The 21,334-nt window shown below is 32.7% G+C and overlaps 1 protein-coding gene across 4 annotated transcripts in view; it reads left to right on the forward strand.

Moving 5' to 3' along the window:
* Nucleotides 1-21,334, forward strand: part of LOC143225484 (transcriptional enhancer factor TEF-1-like) — a 127,480-nt gene that overhangs the window by 2,303 nt on the left and 103,843 nt on the right. The window contains exon 2 of one of the 4 annotated variants that reach the window (XM_076454972.1): nucleotides 716-864. The exons of the other annotated variants lie outside the window; for them this stretch is intronic. Within the exon in view, the coding sequence (XP_076311087.1) occupies nucleotides 837-864 (28 nt within the window). The 5' untranslated portion in view covers nucleotides 716-836. The remainder of the gene's footprint in view (nucleotides 1-715; nucleotides 865-21,334) is intronic. 4 annotated transcript variants of the gene reach the window in all.

Here is a 21,334-nt window from a genome sequence, read left to right on the forward strand (position 1 = left end):
TAGCGCGACGCGGGCGCGAACACGCGACCCTCGGATTACGAGTCGCACGCCTTACGCGCTAGGCCATGCCGGGCCAGTAAATACTTATGTAAATGATGTTGTTCCGTGTGATACTTCCATGAAAGTATCTCAGTGACAAGAGTTTCATGTTTAGATTGTCTAACTCTGTTTTCATCAAGTTTCGTGTTACAAACAAGTTAATTTTATTAGAGGCGTAATAGTTGTCAATGGAAGATAAACTAACACTTTATAATATTTGAGATTATTGTAGAAAAAATGTGTCAACATATTGATTAAAAATAGAAATATGAAAATTAATGAAGAGAAAAACACACACTCAACCACTTTTAATGAATTATACACAACAAAATTTATGCCTTCCAAGGATATAAATTTTGTATTTTTAAAATTTATTTCTAGCCGCATTGCGAAACATTTTGTAAAGCATATTATTTGTATTTGTGTTAATTTAAGGCTCATCCCAGTGGCAGAGATATTATTGCGTACTGACAACGCTAGATAAAAACCGTGTTTCGATATCCACGATGGACAGAGCACGGATAGCCAATCGTGTAGCTTTGTGATTAATTTCAAACAAACATAAATTCAATCACAAAGTGCTATGGTTTATTCTAATTTTAATTTACTTTGAAATGCGCTGGACAAGTCTAGCGACCTATCGCTAATGTGTATCCTACTTTCTTTGCTTAAGCAGTTTATGGAACAAGCGTCGAAGAAAGGTTAGAGTGTCATGACAGTGAATCCGATATTTCATGGCTCTCAATCGTCATTTTACAGCGATGTTTGTCCTGTACTAATAACTATCAAATCCTACTATGCAGTATGATGAAACTAGCCCAAGAAGTAATTATTATTTCTCACTTCTAGTCTAATAGTTTGAAGTTAAGGACAGCTAAACGCATTTAGCTCTTTATGTAACTTTGTGATTAAATTCTGAAAAGAAAACAACAAATAAACATTTTAAATTATTCGAAGTTGTTTTTATACAATTAACTTGATTAATATCTCAGTGGTTTTCAAAATTTAGTTCCTCGAGAAGTCCTTTTAATTTAAAATTGTCTCGCGAACCCCTAAATCTATTGGTTTTTTTTTAAAGAAAAGATGAGTGTCTGTATTCCAAAATTAAATGTCTGAGAACCCCAGTTTCAGAAGTACTGTAATAACTCATTCATGCCTTACCTTTTACAGTTTGGCGTTGCACAAAGTTTTTTACTACTCAGTAGGAATTAATAACTCATATAGAATGTATTGAGCAACTAAAACCTTTTTTGTTTATAAAATTACTTTGTAAACAACACTTTACGTGCAATTTCATATAATATTTATGCTGTTTAATCAATGTATTCTTTCGAAATTTCAGTGGTAATATACTAGTATCTGTGCTTGTTGCTTTCAAGATATTTTTTCGTTTTGTTTAAAACAATTTAATTTTACAATGATTTCGTTTCATATAATAACAACATGGTATTTTCTCTGGTAACTGTTATAGAAGAAATAAAGCAATATAAATGATGTCGAGAAAACCCACTCGTAGAGAAGAATATATATGTGAAAACGGCTCTTTGAGTTGAGATTTTTTTTTTTTTTTTACGTAGTGGAGCGAACAACGTTTCGACCTTCTTCGATCATCGTCAGAAGAAGGTCGAAACGTTGTTCGCTCCTCTACGTAAAAAAGAAAAAAAATCAACCCAAACGAGCCGTTTTTACATATATAAAGCACTATAAGATTGTCTGTGTATGAATTGTTGAGAATGTAGATATAGCAAATATCTGATGATGGTCATTGCCAACTTTGTAACTAAACATCTTTCCTTTTAGAGGTCAGATTAGTATTAATTGCAAATTGATTTTTATTTTCCAACATTCGTAGTTTCTATTATAATGAAGAATACTAAATCAAACTTCGGGTATTGTGTATATTTTTTACCATTATCTATAATCTACTAACGGGCTCTGTGTTTATTTAAAGCGGTGACTGTGGACAAGTAGGTGAAAAAAGTGACTCAAATTGTTTTTAGTCCTCAAAATAAATGAGAGATAGTGAGCTCTAAGAAATCATTTGATGTATTAGCTTTTTAATTAATTACGCTGTTCTGCTTTTTACCAGCAGCGCTTTACGTATTTAATATCTTCCACATCATTTCTCATCTCTAACAGATCATTAGAATTGTGTGATATATATATACTATAGCCATAAATAAGATATTTTATAGTTCCTTATTAGGCACTTTATTGTGTAATAAGAGTAAACCGTAGTGAAAATGACATGATATAATATTTGCAGTAAACTCATTATTCTTTATTTAAATTAAAACAGAAAAACAATATTGTAAACCATGAAGTTTTCTGGTCTTACTTACTTTATTTACATATACATTATATAAATCATTCATTCTTTACATATTTGCAATCTTCATTTTGCACTCTATTTATAATATAATTCCAAAATGACACTATAACATACTTACTGCACTTGAATTTTGAGGTAAATATTCTTACAAAATTAGCAATAATTTACAAATGGATCTTGTTTGATTCATCTCAGGCTTCAGTACCTGTATGATCAAGCTCCCTTTAACAGGCAAACTCTGTTCGTCATTGGTTTGCTCATGCAAAGTCTGAGACCTGAGATCAACCAAGCGTGATTGGTCTGTAAATTTCTGTTAATTTTGTAAGTGTTTTGTGATTGGCCTGTAAATTTCTGTTAATTTTGTAAGTGTTTTGTGATTGGTCTGTTAATTTCTGTTAATTTTGTAAGTGTTTTTGCCTTTTCAAAACGATAATATTTTTTAAGATAATACTTTCTTGAATTCAATAAGATATTAGAATTAAAACATTCCCTAAATCATATAATAAGAATATATTTGTCTTCCTAAGTCAAAGTTTCTCGGTAATTTGCCTCACGTTGTTTGGTCTTATAAGGTTTTCAGTTTATTCAAACTTCTGTTAGTGTTTTGTGCTTACCTAAACATTACGCAATTTCTGCATTCTGCACACGAAGAGAACAACGTTACATTGTTTTCACGTTACATCAATAGACAGTGAACAATTCTAAGAACTCGTGATAAAATTATTTCATGAACTTGTGCTATACACTCGTACACTAACATGGCTTAAAATAGATTAAATGTACTGTGCTTTAAGGTATTATGCGTGTAGCCTTCGATGATGTAAACACTTTAGATACTCGCTGGTTTTGATCTAACACGTGTTTTCTCCATCTAAGTGTGATTTAGTCTATAGTATTTGGAAATCTTCGCTTCCTTATTTTGATAAAACTCTTTTCTTTTTTTACATTTTTTAACGCTCCTATAAAAGTCAGGTAGTTAACCCAGTGAGACTATAAACATTTAGATTAATTCATTTGAAAAATCTGTTGATAAATATGACTGAACAGATTAATATCATTTGATCTTCGAGTTAAATTGAAAACTTCTGTTTATTTAAAATTCTCGACAAAGCCAAGTTTCGCACAATCGTTCCTATTTTTCAGCTAATAGACTATAAAGAACGTAATGAATGAACACACTCACTTCTAACTTTGGGTTACTTTTGTTTTACCGAATAATAGGATGGGGCGGCCATACTTACAGAGCTGCCACAGCTTCGAGCATTCACGGCGTTTTTGCGTTAATCATGTCCACAATTGTTTGTTTTTTTTAAATTTCGAGCAAAGTTACACGAAGGCTATTTGCGCCAGCCGTCCCTAATTTAGCAGTGTAAGATTAGAGGGAAGGCAACTAGTCATCACCACCCACCGCCAAGTCTTGGGCTATTGTTTATCAATAAATAGTTGAACTGACCTTCACTATATAACGCCCCCACGACTGAAAGGGCGAGCATGTTTGGTACAACGGAGATTCGAACCCACGAACCTCAGATTACGAGTCGAACGCCTTAACACATGTGACCATGCCAGGCCCATGTCCATGTGCATATATAACTATAACTGTTACGGTATGAATGCTTTTTACAACGAGGTGGAGCATAATTACAATTAATTAGATGCATCATTTGAATTTACTCATGCGAACAACTCATTCAGGAAGTTGTATGGGTACTTGCTATTCACGACAAACCACTGAATCACTACTTTCGTATGGAAGAATGAACGGTTGAGAGTGTTTCTTTAATATTGTCTAAAACTATCAATAACTGGATACCTATTACACTATGAACAAAATTTTTACTTTTTTCTTGTTCTTGGGCAGAAAATGTTTTTCTTAATTGCTCATGCCTGAAGTAAATGGTAAAGACCTATTTTTTTTCTCTACAAACTTTGCTTTTGTGACCTAGGTAATGAAATTTTCAAATTTACCCATTTTCTAAAACATTCCAGGTAGATTCAGTGTTGAGTAGCTGATAGAGAATTTTCTAGAATGTTGTAAAACTTACGAGAATTTTCAAAAACCTTTTAGAATTTTCTAGAACTTTCCATAATAATACATATACAAGAGCTCACCACTCACCACTTCAGTTTAGTCCTAGATGCCTAAGTGAACATATAGACCTATCTGATTTTATAAGAGATGGCATCAAGAATGCAAGCATTCTCCAGACGCATTCTGCTATGTATGTGGCCAATTTATCAAGAAAAAAAACAAAAAGTACTCTGTGACAGCATCTGCTAAAATGTGTGAAGCCTACAGGGCATATTTTGGCATAACTGTAGGGGATCAAGACAAACACTAGGCACCTCATTTTTCCTTTAAGCACTGCAAAAAATCTCTTGAAGGTAAAACGGACAATTTTTGCTTGCTTGAATAATAATATTTTATATTATACAAATTTTAGACCTTTTAAATATCTTTTGGTGCACCTCAAAGAGGAATACAACAGCGTCAAGACCTTGCTAGAAGCCTTGAAGTATGATGAGTATGGCTAGGAGGATATCGGAGATTTCAAAATACTGGCATTCCTGATGGGTCTCCAATTAGACTTTACCAAATTTCTCTGTTATCTCTGCTGCAGCAGGGACACCGCAGCGCAATACAACAGGAAGCACTGGCCACAACGGACCGAGTTCTCTGTGGGGAGGCACGATGTCAAGTGTGAGCCACTAGTGGACCTCCAGAAGCTGTTATTCCCACCATTGCACATAAAAATGGGTCTTATGAAACAACTTATCGCAGCTCTTGATAAGGAGCTGCAGGATGTCCCTGAAAGTCCATATCCTTGACGCTCATGTTGTTAAATTCAAGAAGAACATGGAAGCATACTCAGAGGAGCAAGGCGAGCGCTTCCACCATGATACACCAGACTTTGAAAGGCACCACCAAGGAGTATATAACAAAAACATGATGGGAGACTACATTTGGGGGCTGATACGTGAAAGTGATTTAAATTACAGTCGCAAATGTAGAAAAATTACTCACTTCTAAACACTTTTGTTCATTTTTGTATAACTTTAGTAAATATACATGTAAGTCTTGATTCTTATGTTGTTTTATTGAGACCTTATGTAAACGAAAATGTGCAAATTTGCCCATTTTTACACAGAAAATACGGTAATTTCTAAATTTCATTATCCAGGTCACAAAAGCAAAGTTTGAAGGGAATAGGCCCGGCATGGTCAAGCGTGTTAAGGCGTGCGACTCGTAATCTGCAGGCCGCGGGTTCGCATCCCCGTCGCGCCAAACATGCTCGCCCTTTCAGCCGTGGGGGCGTTATAATGTGACGGTCAATCCCATTATTCGTTGGTAAAAGAGTAGCCCAAGAGTTGGCGGTGGGTGGTGATGACTAGCTGCCTTCCCTCTAGTCTTACACTGCTAAATTAGGGACGGCTAGCGCAGATAGCCCTCGGGTAGCTTTGCGCAAAATTCAAAAAGCCAAACCAAACCAAACGTGAAGAGAATAATGGCCATTTTGTGTACTTTTACAACATAAGCAATTAAGAAATAACATATACTATCCAAGGACAAAATTTGTGTTACATAATGTTATTTATATCACATGCATTTACACGTTTATTTAATATAACCTACAACAAAAATTACTGTAAATTCAACACACGTGATCGTTATGAAGAATAAGGTTTTATATGTTCTGTCAGTGAATTCATCGTTTCTGTGATTAAGCTTTGGCTAAAATGTGCACGTTATTTATATATTTCGTATGGTATCAGTGTAGGGGTGTATTATTTACTACGCGTGTTGTGTGAAGCATTGTTTGAGAAAAGAAAAGAAAATATTTGTTTGATATCGAAGAGAAGCATTTTAAAACAAGTACAACAACAGTGATCATAAAAGCAAAATAGTCATGTTGGAAGTTGTCAATTTTTCTTACGTATTTATCACACATTTGATTATTGCAACATATATATATATATATATTGTTATTTTGCACACGATCATAAGCAGCTGTTTAAAATTAAACAAAAAGCAAAAAAAAATATTGCTTGATGAACAGATTTTGGTCGAAAAAAATGAATTACCACAAATTATCGTAAAATTAAATTTTGATGTGTTTCTGAAATTTGGACACTAACTTCGAACACTACCTTTTCCTAGGTTTGATCTGTCACTGTCTTTTATCAAACTTCAAATCACTTTGAGAAAGGATGTTATATTATAGCTTCAAACAACCGAGACTGCATGTTACTGCATCACCAATCTTACAAACAAGCTTTAGCTTAACTCTTTCCAGACTTAGAACACGTAAATTGCACTTTGAAATGACCATTACCATTTGTTTGATTCCATATCACGTTTTTCATCATTACGAAAACGAAGTTCTGATCCATATAGCTAGCTTACGTTTGATCATAAATTAATGAACTATTCAGATGTAATAAATTGGCAAGAAGTTGATAAATTAATACACACACAAGAAATTGAAGCCTATAATCCTTTCAACGGATCAAATCACCCGTTGGGTACCGTGCTCTTAATAATATTTTTGGCTATGATTACACAATTATATCAAAAGATACGGCCAGTTATGAGATTTAGATTATTTCTCAGTTCTCGTACACAACGTAAATGGATTAATGGTTATTAAAAGATGTTATTATGCTCTGAAAAGGAAGATAACAATTTATTTGACTTACATTAACTAAGAAAATTGCAAGAAGTTAAAACATAATTAGAAGAGTTTAAAATGGAATAGATAGAAATGAACCATTTAGGATAAAATTAAACATAAAAACAAATACAATTTGCGGCTACAGATCTGTACACAGAGAACATTCTGGAAGAACAGTATTTAAGGTTACTCGACTAATATCATCAAACGAGATTAATGTTGTAATATATGTTTAATATATAATACTACTGACATAGTTTGGCTGATGAGAACCAGCACAATTTTGAATAAATGGTACATTTTTCACTTCCATGAATAAATAGCGAAGTCTAAAGTTTGTGACAGTATGATTGTAGTCTCCCACCATACAAAAAAGAAAATGCAGTGGCACAGTGAGAAATTTTTCCATTTGTTTTTCTTAGCTGTTTGGTTATTTTATTAAATCACGCCATTTGAGTACTACTTTTGATTAAAAGGCAATATAATTGCTATTTATTTATTTAAAAATCATTAGAGTGTTACTCTAATGGAAAGTGCTTTTGTCGACTCTGTAATGCAGCGTTATAGTTTTCATAGAAAAAAAATATATGCAATTGAAACTAGAATTTTTATAAATCCTTGACTCACAAAATTTGCGTTAATAACCTAATTAGTTCTTATACTGAGAGATGTAAATACAGGTCTTCTGCCCTAAATTCTTAAAACACAATTTACATAAGTACATGCAACATCTCATATATATACAGTGGATACATTTCTTTTTCTATGAATAAATCACTCAAGGTCATAGGTCATTTGTGATATTCTGGAGAATAAAAGAGATTATTTTGTGTTATCTAATAAATATATGTGTATAAAGCTTCTTTTTACAAGTGAATCACCCAATGTAAAGAGTCTTGTATTTTCAGTCGCTGTACTCTACTGGACGCTAACCTCACGTACTAAATTTCATGGCAATCCATTATGAAATGCTTGAGACATAACATTTCAAATTTTTATTTTCTTCCTTTTTTCGCACCAAATGTACGGAGACTTGATTTAATAGAGAAACACGCTTAACTTTGTAGATTTTTTTCTTTCAATTCTGGTACATTGAGAGATTTTTATAATCTATAAGTAGGAGTTTCATTTGGTGTAAATATAAGTCACATATACGAAGTTATTTAACAAAATACTCTGAAATTTAGAAAGCATTTTTGCGCAAAAACTCACGTGAGCTATCGGTCTAAAATATGTTCTGCAGCATTTTCAGTTTGTTTTTTTCATTCGAATTTAAAACGGCTGATTTAGAGCAGCAAACTATAAGGCAAAGAGCGTGCATATGCATAAGTACCGGTTAGGCCAAACAAATTAGGTTAGCAGTTTCCAGTTCAAGTTTCTAAAAGAATCGCACGGGAGAACAGCTTTATTCACTGTTAACTGCTAACGTTTCAGCACAGATTTACAAAATTTTATAAAATTCTTCTAATTAAAGAGTGTTCAGTGTCACGTGATATTAACTTAAGCATATAGCAAAAATGATGATGTTTGATACGTCTGTGCCGACCGAATTCATGAGAGTGATGGAAAGAAACTGTTAATCTAGATTCCACGTCATCAGTATAAAAGCTATTAACACTGTTTTAGAGAGAGAAAACTGTCATCGTACGTTTTGAAGGATATGGTTGGTTCTGTAAAGTAAAGATCTGTTTCTAATGCGATCCTAAAGCTATTATAAGTTACTATCGAATGTCACTTTCTTACTTGCTTTGGTTTGTTGTTTTTTTGAAAAAAAATTAAAACATCTAATAAAAAAACCTTTAAAAAACCAAAAAAGGATTCACCATGATATTTAAAACAAAGAAATGAAGATTTATAGCAAAATTAATAAGTACACTTACAATATTGCTAAGAATTTTGTTGCAAACATTTATTCATTTGTTAGCTAAGCCGCGTATTTTATTTTAACTACCATCATGCCCAAAGGTGAAGAAAAAATTTGGCCTAGCTAACTACTGAATAAATATTCGCTGTAAAATTCTTATCAATGCTATAAGTGTAGCTACCAGGTTGGCTGCCAATTTTAATTTCATTCCTTTAAGTCGCACGTGAGTCCTTTCCAGTCACACCTAAGTTTTTTTTTGGTTAGATTTACATAATGTTTTAAATTTTCTGACTATGTAATACTAATTACTTTATATATCAAACAAACTTAATTTATAAGCTTTTATTTTATCTTTTCATATTCTATGTTTAGATTACGGCATAATCTCTAAATACTATTGTTGGTAAATGTGAAATATATTGAGCATGTTAATAATTTCACAAACTGACAATAATATTCAATATATCAGTTGCACATAAACAAGTCTATAAAAGCATATTCTAATCACCTAGTAGTTCACATGTTTACAATAGCATTTCTGAAACTGTATACATATTAATCATAATACAAATTAATATATTAAGGAAAGTACATACTAGGTTTGTTAAACAGAACACTATCCTTAATCTTTCAACATATTCTGTGCTTTTAAAACTACCTTAGATTTTTCAGATTGTCTCGTATACATTTTTGCAGTAGTGCTTACTATACCTGTGTAACACGATAAAATCATATTAATTTTACATCTGAACGGTATAACTTAGCTTGGCATGGCCAGGTGGTTAAGGTGCTCGACTGGTAATCCGAGGGTCGTGGGTTCGAATCACCGTCACACCACAACATGCTTGCCCTTTCAGCTGTGGAGGTGTTATAATGGGAGTCTCAATCCCACTATCGTTGGTAAAAGAGTAGCTGAAGAGTTGGCGGTGGGTGGTGATGACTAGCTGCCTTCCCTCTAGTCTTACACTCATACATTAGGGACGGCTAGAGACCAAACGTCATAACTTACTATTTACCTAAAGAAAAGTATTTACTATATGTGTCAAAATGTAAACTGATGATGATCTAATACCTGACAATAATAATAATTTACCGTAAACATATAAATCTCGATCTAAAGAACATGCATCATGTGTCTATGAATGTAAATAGATAGATCGTTTTACACGTAAGATTACATTGCAGTTAAGCACAGTTGTAAAAATCTGTTAACAAAAATAATAAAGTCACCATATTTTTATCTTCTGTAGTCTTAAAAATAAAACTCCAACTGATATGGCAAATTGCCAACAACATTTAGAAATATTTTGACAATAGTAATAAATTGCCTTATTGACTGTATAATATTAACACTTAATGTTAAAAATACAAAGAATAGTAACGATCTAATTACATTATGTAACACAAATTTTGTTTCTGAATAGTATGTGTTATTTCTTAATTGTTTATGTTGTAAAAGTACACAAAATGGTCATTATTCCCTTCAAACTTTGCTTTTGGGGCCTGGATAATGAAATTTAGAAATTAGCCTATTTTATATGTAAAAACAGGCAAATTTGCACATTTTCATTTACATAATGTCTGAATAAAACAACATATGAATCAAGTAATGCGCTGCAGTGTCCCTGTTGTCCCAAAGGCAAAGATAACAGGGAAACTTGGCAAAGCCTCCTTGGAGACCCATCAGGAATGCCACCATTTTGAAGTCTTCGATAATCTCCCAGCCATACTCATCATACTTCAAGGCTTTTGGCAAGGTCTTGACGCTGTTGTATTCCTCTTTAAAGTGCACTGGATGAGCCAGGAGAAGAGACGGATATTTATTCCCGTTATGGAGCAGTACTGTTTTAAGGCTTCTGGATGAGCTATTAATTAAGAGGCGCCACTCTTTCGGGTTACAGACAATTCCAATTGCCTTGCACAGACCGAATACATTGTGGCAGAAGCAGAGTCCATCTTGACAAGTGAAGAAGCTTGAAAAATGTCGGTGACGCTTCTTCTGACTTGCGACTTGCACACTTTCATTTAACAAATGCCACTCCTAGATGTCAAAAGCTCAGCATTCGACTTTGTTAGACCAAGATCTCTGATTAAGTCATTGAGATCTCTTTGGTTGGGGTAGTATGGGTTTCTCTCACCAGCTGTTGAACCTCTGAAATTGTAATATGGATCTTCAACGTCTACCTCCTCTTCTAATTTGCTGCTCTCTTCTGAGGATGGCTGCTTTCTCTCTGGTGGAGTGGGAACAGGGAGCTCAGGGCAATGTGGCACTAGGGTGATGGATGATGAAAGGTCCGGATACGTGATAGCAAATGTATTCTTGCCATCCTGCAAAAAAGCAAAATAAAATTGTTATTATGAAGAATAAATTTATTTCATCCACAACTAATGTATAAGAGGTTCATGAAAAACATTTCATATGTGATATTATTCTATACTATTGGGAATTAAAAACATAAATTAAAATATATTTAAATTTTAAAAGGTCTAAAATTTGTATAGTATAAAATCTTACTATTGAAGCAAGCAAAAATTGTCCATCTTACCTACTAGAGTTTTTTTTTTTTTTGCAGTGCTCGCAGGAAAAATGAGTGCCCAGGGTTTGTCTTGATACCCGACAAGCATGCCGAAATATGCCTTGTAGGCTTCACACATTTTAGCAGATACTGTCACAGGGCATCTTTTCGCTCTTGTCTTGATAAAGTGGCCACATACATAGCAGAATGCGTCTTGAGAATGCTTGCAGCTTCTTGATGCCATCTCTGATTAAGTGAGATAGGTTCATGCGTTCATTTAGGCAGCTAGAACTAAATTGAAGTGGTGAGTTGTGAGCCCCTGTACATATATTACTATGAAAGTTCTAGAAAATTCTAAAAGGTTCTTGAAAATTCTAGTAAGTTCTACAGCATTCTAGAAAATCTTTATAACTTTGAAAAAATTCTACTCAGCGCTGAAACTACCTGGAATGTTCTGGGTAAATTTAAAAATTTCATTATCCAGGTCACAAAAGTAAGGTTTGTAGTGAAATATATGTCTTTTCCATTTACTTTAGGCATAATCAATAAGGAACTAACACTTTCTGCCCAGGAACAAGAAAAAGTAAAAATTTTGTTACATAGTATGTTTGTCTATATCAAGATATAAACAGGTTCTAATGATAATTTGATTTCTTGTAAGTAACGTTAACTTTGGTTGTAAAATATTCAGCCGCTCATCAAAATTTGGATAATGTAGTTAAAAGTGTTCTGTGGTGTTCTGTCGGTATAATGTTCAAAAATATACTGACGTTTGTTAACAATTGTTATTGAAAACAGAACTTGCTTAGCGTAGAAAAGCATAAAGTGCAACAAATTTAACTGTTTTAAGTTAAAACGTGCGTACACCAGCACAGAGTAGTTTATTTTAACAATATCATACACCATGTGTACCAAAATTTGTTATTATTAGACATTATACCTGAATGACTTCATCATTCGTTAGGCGTTCGTATATCTATAATGAGTCTTGTTTACAATGACATTTATACTATGAGTATTTGTGTTTAAAAGTTGATAGGATAATTTACTCTGTGTTCGTAAGAACACAACATTCCTTTTCGAATATCTTAAAACTCCTGTCAGATACTTATACCATGCATGAAATTCTAGAAATCATTGTAGCAGAGGTTCAAAACTCTTGGATGTGAAACAAACAAAATCGTTTATATAAACATAATTTCTGGACATATGTTACTAATAATCTCATCTATACCAACAATATTTGCCTATGTTTGGTGGACTAATACTCCTGGTTAACATTTAGGGTGTCTTTAAAGTTATGTTTAGGTGAAAGTGGAGAAAAAAACTCTTATTTTATGTTTATTGCACGTCTATAAATATCCTCGTAACATTAACGTAATGACATTTAGGCAAGAATAAAATGTTAGAGTAATTGTTTGTTTGTTTTTAAATTTCGCGCAAAGCTACACAAGAGCTATCTGCTCTAGCCGTCTCTAATTTAGCAGTGTAAAACTAGAGGGAAGGTAGCTAGTCATCACAACCCACCGCCAACTCTTGGACTACTCTTTTACCAAAGAATAGTGGGATTTACCGTCACATTATAACGTCTCCACGTTTGAAATGGCGAGTATGTTTGGTGTGACAGGATTTGAACCTGCGGTCCGGGGATTACGAGTCGAGGGCCTAAACCCCCTGGCCATGCCGAGACTATGTTACAGTAATTTGTTCATATAGAAAAGATGCTTTTACATGTTGTGTTATAGCTCATCCTATGAAATGTATTTGCTGAAACCAGATAACGAATTAAAACTACCATGAATATCTGAAAACTACAATTTTAAGTTCTATCGGTTCTCATTGGCCCAAATGGATAATACATCCAAATGTTATTCATACTGCTAACTTCTTTCATGTATTAAACAGAAACAAAACAATCGTTACTAGAATTTTAACGAGCGTTATAAGCATATGATGCGTTTAACTGGTAAAATAATTGTATTACAGCTGAAAATAATTTTAATACCATTCTATAGCATACCTTTCTTACCATAAATCCATATAGAGTCAGAAAAAATGATGTGATTTACATTACGACCAGTCCTATCACAACATAACATCATAGGCAAGCTTAACTGTTATGCTTCATTAAGCTACACATTATCCTTTTAGCTTCATTATTTTGAAATACCATCTATTGTGTTTAAAAAAAATATGATACCTAATCCAGTAACAACCCTGTTAAGAACTAACATTTACCAAGATACTTCTTTAGCTCATTATGACACTCATTTATTAAAAACCATAGATATTATTCATAAGCGTTGAAACTGTGGAGGCGGATAACCCTACAGGTTTTAAAATCTGAAAGTGAAAATATCTCTTCGACACATAAGAAGCTCAACTATGTATTTCTCATGTATTATCTTAAGAATCGAAGTTACGCATTGGATCTTTTAACAGTTGCCAAGGTCTTCGTCACAGCTAACAACTTAAGAAAGCGTTTGTTTGTTTTTTTTCTAGCAATTAAAACTAGTTTTAAGTTTGTACCTCAATCCGAAAAAACCAAAGTCGAATTTGTTTTTCTTAATAAGGTAATACATTCAAGTAAAATGAAGATACATTTTACTTTTAGTTCTGTTGAAGTTAAAATATTAAGTGTAAATTTCAACATATTTGTAAATATTTATAAATTCGACTATTTAAAGCAAATATAATAGCACTTTAGAATAAGTTATTTTATTACACAACACCTTAAATGTAATATATATATATTGCCTCATAAAAATTAAATTTTTCTGGGGAAGCTCCTTTAACGTGTGCCTGGGTCGTCACTTCAGCCTCTTTCTCCCAGCTTGAAACTTGTTCCGATGCTGTTGTTAATGATGTTGTTGTTTTTACGAATTGTAAGTACAATAACTTATTTTCATAAACTTTGTCACCGGTGAGAAATGTTAGTTGTAGTACAACTGAATGATTTTAATGTTGCAGCGTATCGCAGTTTCGTTGGTGGGTTTCGTTTGTTCAGTTATTTCCATTTTAACTATTATATCTTTTATAATATTTAAATAAATTTATATACATTTACTTATACCCTATTTTTCCCCCTTTATTACGAATCCAGATCCTCATACAATACTTTTTCGGCAGATATGTTTTTCACACTTAATCAAATAGTTCGTATTTTCTATACTACCGTGAACGGTTCCAAACAATATAACCTACACGAACTGTTTTTGTTTCTCACATTTTCTCTGGTGTTACTTTATCTTCATATATGGCAGTTGGCTAGCGATGAACGAGTTAAATCATCTCAATTCACAGTGAAACTATGTTTCTATTCAGCTTTTCTCAGTAATCTTAATAATATGCATGAAAATTGCGTTATTTTGATAAAAATAAAGTGACAGAAAAACCAAAGATTACTTCATAATGCTGTTAAAATCGCAACTCTATATGTACAGGTATATATATTTCTGTGTACGATTACATGTCAAAAAGACAAAAATTATAAATAATCATCATGTATTATACCTCTGCAATTCAAGATAGATGTTAAAGGTAGATAACTAAAGTAAACACCCATAAACATTGCAAGTATCTTGTGTCATCCTAGTCTACCAAACACAAGTGAAGAATCAGTAAGGGGTAGATGGGTACCTGTGTTTAATTCCGCAATATACAGATTTGTAGTAGTATTCATTCTCTGTGGCCAGTTATGGGCATGGTAATAATCAACATATCAAATGTTTGTTTAATATACTAATACAAACAGAACTATACAGCACTGTAAAAAAAAACATAAAATATATAATACAATTTCTCCGGTGAAACAGAGGTAAGACTGTGGACCTACAAACCAGGTTTCGATTTCATGCGATGGACACACAGAGAGCCTAAATGTAGCTTTACTCTTAAACAAACAAACAAACAAAGTGTATAACATTATATGAAGAGCATCTATTACACACATCTTTAAGATCTTACATACAACAAGTTAGTTAAAAAATAAAATTTGGGCAACTTCAGGCGCTTTTAGTTACCTAACTACTTAGTGTTTCTTGGCCAAGTAACATATAGTAGTTTATCCATAAGCAATTAAATAAAACTATATTACCATTTAATCAGTTTTAAATTTACTTTTTGTCAACATAATTCTTGTAAAACAAGCTACTTCTATAACGGGTGATGTAGTTGTTTCAATGTTTATTCACATCGGTTGGAGTATATATATCAGCTAAACCAACTATTAGGGCGTATGCAATATCAAGTTGATTTGTTTTACATTAAAACCAGCTTGGAAGCTAATTGGTACGAAATACTATTAAAATCACATGTTTGCATCACTATATTTACATCCTCCACAAGTTAATACAATAGCTGACTGGTGCAATGCAGACTGTTATAATAACAAAGTCAGCTATGGTATGGTTACAACTGGTCGTGTGATTATTATAACATTTAAACACAATTCACTGCAATATCATATTATTTCCATTATATTTTATGCTTACTAGTGTACACTTAAGTTTGTTTCTATATTTGAATTCTTCGTCATTATATATTATGTTTCTATTTCGTTTGTGCTCATTATATTAATAAGGATTTGTTCTTTCTCACTTTGTATATTATTGTTCGTCTTTTCAAACATCGCAAACACTTTTTTGTTTCCGTGTTTCCTGACTAAATCCTTCGTTCCTCTCGTCATTCTCTTGAAGGTAATTACCTGTTGTCCAATTAATGTCAATTTAGATCTGCAACTATAGAATATTCTGGTGTCATAATGAGGATTCAGAGTGAAACGTGAGTAAAGGTTAACATAACGATTTTCCCTGAATTTTTCTAGTGTTCGTTTCTTTCAAACAATTTGAAAACTGTGTTTCGTTTTCTTAAAAGAACTTACAGCAAGAACAAAAAATTTCGACTCCTAATTTGGAATACCAATTTGCAAACGAAGCCTTCACAATTGACTAGTAATATCAGCCATCTTGAATTTTCTGCATGTAATCCAGGTGCACTAAGACTGCTAGGAAGACTTTTTTTCACTTAACCCGAGCTCTTAGCCTTCAGTGTTTATATTCTTTATCAGTGAGGTGAAGCATCAGAAATGCGAGTGATACATATTAACCACTGTCACGGTACTGGTAGGTGGAGTGGAACATGGAGTTACAAGGCTTGGACGAATTAATGGTAGGTAATGTACCTTCTGGTGTGCAGAGAACTAACTTGTAGCCTTGGAGCTTCATCAGATGTTAGTTTAGTAAATATGAACAGTGAAAGCATGGCTGCATATAATTCCTTAGAATGTTTGAGTGGTGTTTCACGAAAACTGTGAACGCAGTATCATTTGCTAACAATTGTTAAAAAAGAAATGAATAACATGAATCGAACATGTTGTTTTCTATCCAGACAATAAATTACACTTACTAAGCTTATAATATTTCAATGAGAAAGATATATTCCAGTGATGATGAATAATTGTGGATACATAGCTACGATGTTAAATGCATCCACTTCTGATATTCCTAATCTAAACCAGTAAAGATAACTCACTAAGCTATCAGTTAAATATGTTAAAACATATGTTTTGAACTAGATGACTTCTTCAGTGTCAAAAATATGATAAACATTGAATATATCCTCGTAATATATTTCCCATACTGGATTTTCTGGAGCATAAGAGGCATAGCATCATAGAACTATTAACAAGCTCTCATTGATAAATAGATGTGATTAAAAGAAAAGTAGATTAAAATTTTGCGCTCTTTCAAACAGACGAATCACTGAATACTTTAAAGGGCTTTTACTAGCTCAAAACTTTGTGATATTAAAAAGAAAGAGGATATACGATTGATTTCATCTTTTAGAATTTTTTCTTATGATCTTCTCACATTTCCATTTTGTATCCAATATGTGCTGATGAGAACCCGAGAATGACTTACCAATACACAAGAAGGATAAGACTAAAACTGAAGTTTTAAAGAGTTTCTTTGTGCCTGATGAATAGTATTATTTAACCATAAAGCTAGTATGAATGGCATATGTCTTAATCCTATAAAGTTTAAAGCAGAAACAAGAATGGCTCAAACCCATAAATTAGAGAAAACCATGAAATTTTCTGGGCTTCACATATGACGTCACTGATGTTTTATGGATAACTTTTTTGAAAAAGCTCTCTTTTTTTTTTGTACTCATTGATACTGACTGGCATTTTATTTAGATGTTAGACCATTTTTAAAGTCTCTGAAAATATATAACATAAACTTTAATAGAGTTAATACACTGAATTGAATGCGCTATATTAAAACAATTTAGAATACGAAGATTAGCAAGTCACCTGAAAACCATAACGAACATGTATCGGAATTACATTTTGACATTGTTTGGAATTTTGTAGGTATTATGATGTCATCTAAAATTATCGCTTTAGGTAATGGTGCGTAATAGCTCTTTCCGGCGTAAAATATTCATATAGTGAGATCATAAAAATGTGCTAAGGTCGAGATTTTTCCAAACGGGGATATCCCCTGTACGTAATATCCTTTGAAAAGAAAAACATATAAATCAGTTTGTGGTACCAGGACTAACCGGGAAAATAAATGCAACAAGTCATGCCCTACACATGTTAAGTGTAGTACAGCGTCTTGTAGCAAGCAGTTGAGAAACGACGAACACAAGAGTCAAGGGCAAAAGCTACCAACTCAGGCAAAACTCTGCAACATAATAAAGAAGGATGTCCATCTGAAGTTGTATTTACGTACATAAGCCTTCTTTTTATGCCTCCCAATTAATCACTGCATACCTAAGCAGTTGGAAAATAAAATAGGTATACCGTATTTATGATATTTAATAATAGGGCATGGCAGCCAAATTGTCAGTTGTCAAAGCGCGTGAACTTCTATGTGATTGAACTACTTAAACGGATGATGAGAAATCATCATCCTCATACACTACATAGAGTTTGGATTGCAAACAGAGAGAAGTAGTGTGCTTTGACTATAACAGCCTTATATTGGAGTATTTTGCAATGGAAACAAAACTACAGGGCTATTATCGAGATGCACAGCTGTCTGATAGAGCATGACCAGATTTGGAAATATGTAACGCATTCTCCATCTCTATTCCTGAGCGCTGTAGGGCATGAGATCCTCACAACATTACATGTCATGAGAAACGGGGAACACCTCGGAATGTCATTTAGTATATCCAAAGTATCTAATGGATGAATTCGCGTAAGGTTGTGCAAGCAGGGCAAAGTAGGCATTGTATTGTGTGTGCTAAATAGAAAAAAATATATATAATAGAGTGCTGTGGGTGCTGTATTATAAAGAATATCCCCAGATATTATTGTAATATTCTGGAAACAGATAGAGATAATGAATAAATGATAATCAGAATAAATTATTTTACCAAATGGAATGAAGATTATTTACTTGTTAACACATCAACATGGTGAACGGCTGACAAATTTATTAACTAATTAATGCTTTGCTTCGCAGTGTTAGAGGATTTACATGAATCAGAGAGCCAAATTTGTCAGTTTTTGAGTTTGTTGTCTTGAGTAAAATACCACGTATGATTAAAATATGATCTTCTTTTGTATCTCTTTTCTAATCTCTGGTTGAATATCCTTTCAGATTGTAAAGTGGATATTATATAGGACAGCATACTGTAGTTTTCGAACTGTTTAAAAATATATAGAGTAAATGAGGTCTGTATAAGATGAAAATACATTTATGCACTACAGTAAATGAGAATACACTAGCCCAACGGATACACAGCTGTAATAAGCCAACAAATAAGAAACGGCTCGAACATAGATATTGGGCGTAGCTATAATATACACAGAAGACCACCAGTTTTTCATGGATGTATATACTATACTGTATACTGTTATTTCATAGTTGGAAACATGGAACTTATGAGCTTCAGCAATTGCATTTCATATAAAAGAAGAGAAATTATGTTGGTAAGTTCAAGCCTTGTGCTATAGACCAATATCTGAAACAATGGATGGACAAGAACTTTGAAGGAGACGGAACTCAAGAGTAGAACGAGAAAAAGTTAAATCTCATTGATGACCTCAGCCTAAGTATGCAGATTAAGAATCACAAGCACTATATAAACTCTGTTTATCCAGAATTTGTTCTTAAAACAGTGATAGACTTAGCACCTTCGGTTAGTGACGCATTAATATAAAAAAGGAAAAATGTTCTATAATTATCTATTGTAATTCTACACTGTTATGGTTAATAACATAAAATTACATACCATGTGTATTATTTTGGTAGTTTGTATCTGTTTATGAAACTGGGAAACCTGTTTGTTATAAAAGGATAAAAAATAGTGCATTTAGGTTGTAGTTTATCGCTGATACCAGTCAAGCATCATTGTAATCGTATACAAATAGTAGAATTCCCTCTTTAGTGTCATTTCCTACACGATTATTTCAGGTGGGGGGAAAAAAATGCTATTTCTTGTGTTAGTTTAAAAATGAATATGTTGAAAACGGTCTTAGCGCCCTCTCATGGTAGTTTCTTCTGACGATGTACCTGTGAATTTTCTTTCCTGTAAATATAGCAGAATATTATTTTAATCTCTAAAACTACAGTACTGATTTTATTTAAACGTGCGTTAAACAAACAAATGTACAATAACCGTATGCAAGAAATTTCATAACCGTGTAACTAGAACAGTAGTAGTTTATTTTCATAATTTATTTTGTGTTGTATTTATTTATGATTGTTTTCATTAAAAAAATACGCCTTTGGTTAAGTAAGATCGCTTGACAACTAGCAATAAAAATTTACTAAGAACTCAGTCAATTAGAGAAAATGATGGATAGAATATTAGATTAGATTTTGAACTGCCTTTTAGTTCTACAAAGCTTAAAATGAACTTTTTCTTGTAATTCTGATGACTTTATCTCTTGTTTTTCTTTTTGTAGCTTAAGTAGAGATCCATTATTCGACATACCATTTTAAAGACAACAAAAAACAACAGTCCAATCTAGACTACAATATTAGTTGTTTTAAAACAGCTGGCGTAGCGAAATATTTTAATGTTCATGGAATTGTTTTCTTAAAGGTTCAAGAAAAAGCGAAAGAAGCTTTAAACTAGCTGTAGAATTATTAGTACACTCTTTAATGTGCTGTTTGTTTGTGTAGAACGTGTAATTTGAAACAGATGGACGAAGTACTTTTATTTAGTTGTAATGTTATAGTAAAGATAATCTTATATATTTTATTCTTCATGATTAGTAAAACCGCTATCGCATTGAGCCTGTATTATGCGCTGTGTTAATTAGGATAATATCACATTTGTTATTACACGCTAATGTTTGTTGAGGATATCAATTACTAGACAGATATGCAGCTTGTATATCCACCATTATATTAGAGTAGAATATGGTTAAAAGGTGTGTGCTAAAATTACGTATTGTTATGACGTAACTTGCTTAAAATCAATTTGTATATTAATTTGAGTTTAGATCCTAATTAACTTCGTTTTTTGCGTGGGATTTTCTTAAGTTTCAGTTTATCTTATTCTTAATACTCAGTGTTTGACTACTAATGTTAAACATAGTAGAATATTACATAAGATACTGAAGGTAATTATTTTATTTTAAAATGAATTAAATCATGTATATGTTGGGTACTTATATCACTATTAGTAACTTTTAATACTCTTTGAGACCTTAAAATCTAACACGTGTATTAAAGTAACTAGTATCGTTGAATCTGTACCTGTTGCATTTTTAGATAATCGACATTTTTTTCATGCATGTCTTTTCATTGCCTATTTGATGATATACATTTTATAATTATAATCTCATATGTAGTTAAGTTCAGTAATTTAGTACTGCAACTTAACCGACAAGTCTTTAAGGCAAAACGTTCACCTGTTACTTTACTCACACGTATAGAACTTT

The sequence above is a fragment of the Tachypleus tridentatus genome, chromosome 9 (assembly GCF_004210375.1).
Source record: "Tachypleus tridentatus isolate NWPU-2018 chromosome 9, ASM421037v1, whole genome shotgun sequence".
Lineage (NCBI taxonomy): Eukaryota > Metazoa > Arthropoda > Merostomata > Xiphosura > Limulidae > Tachypleus > Tachypleus tridentatus.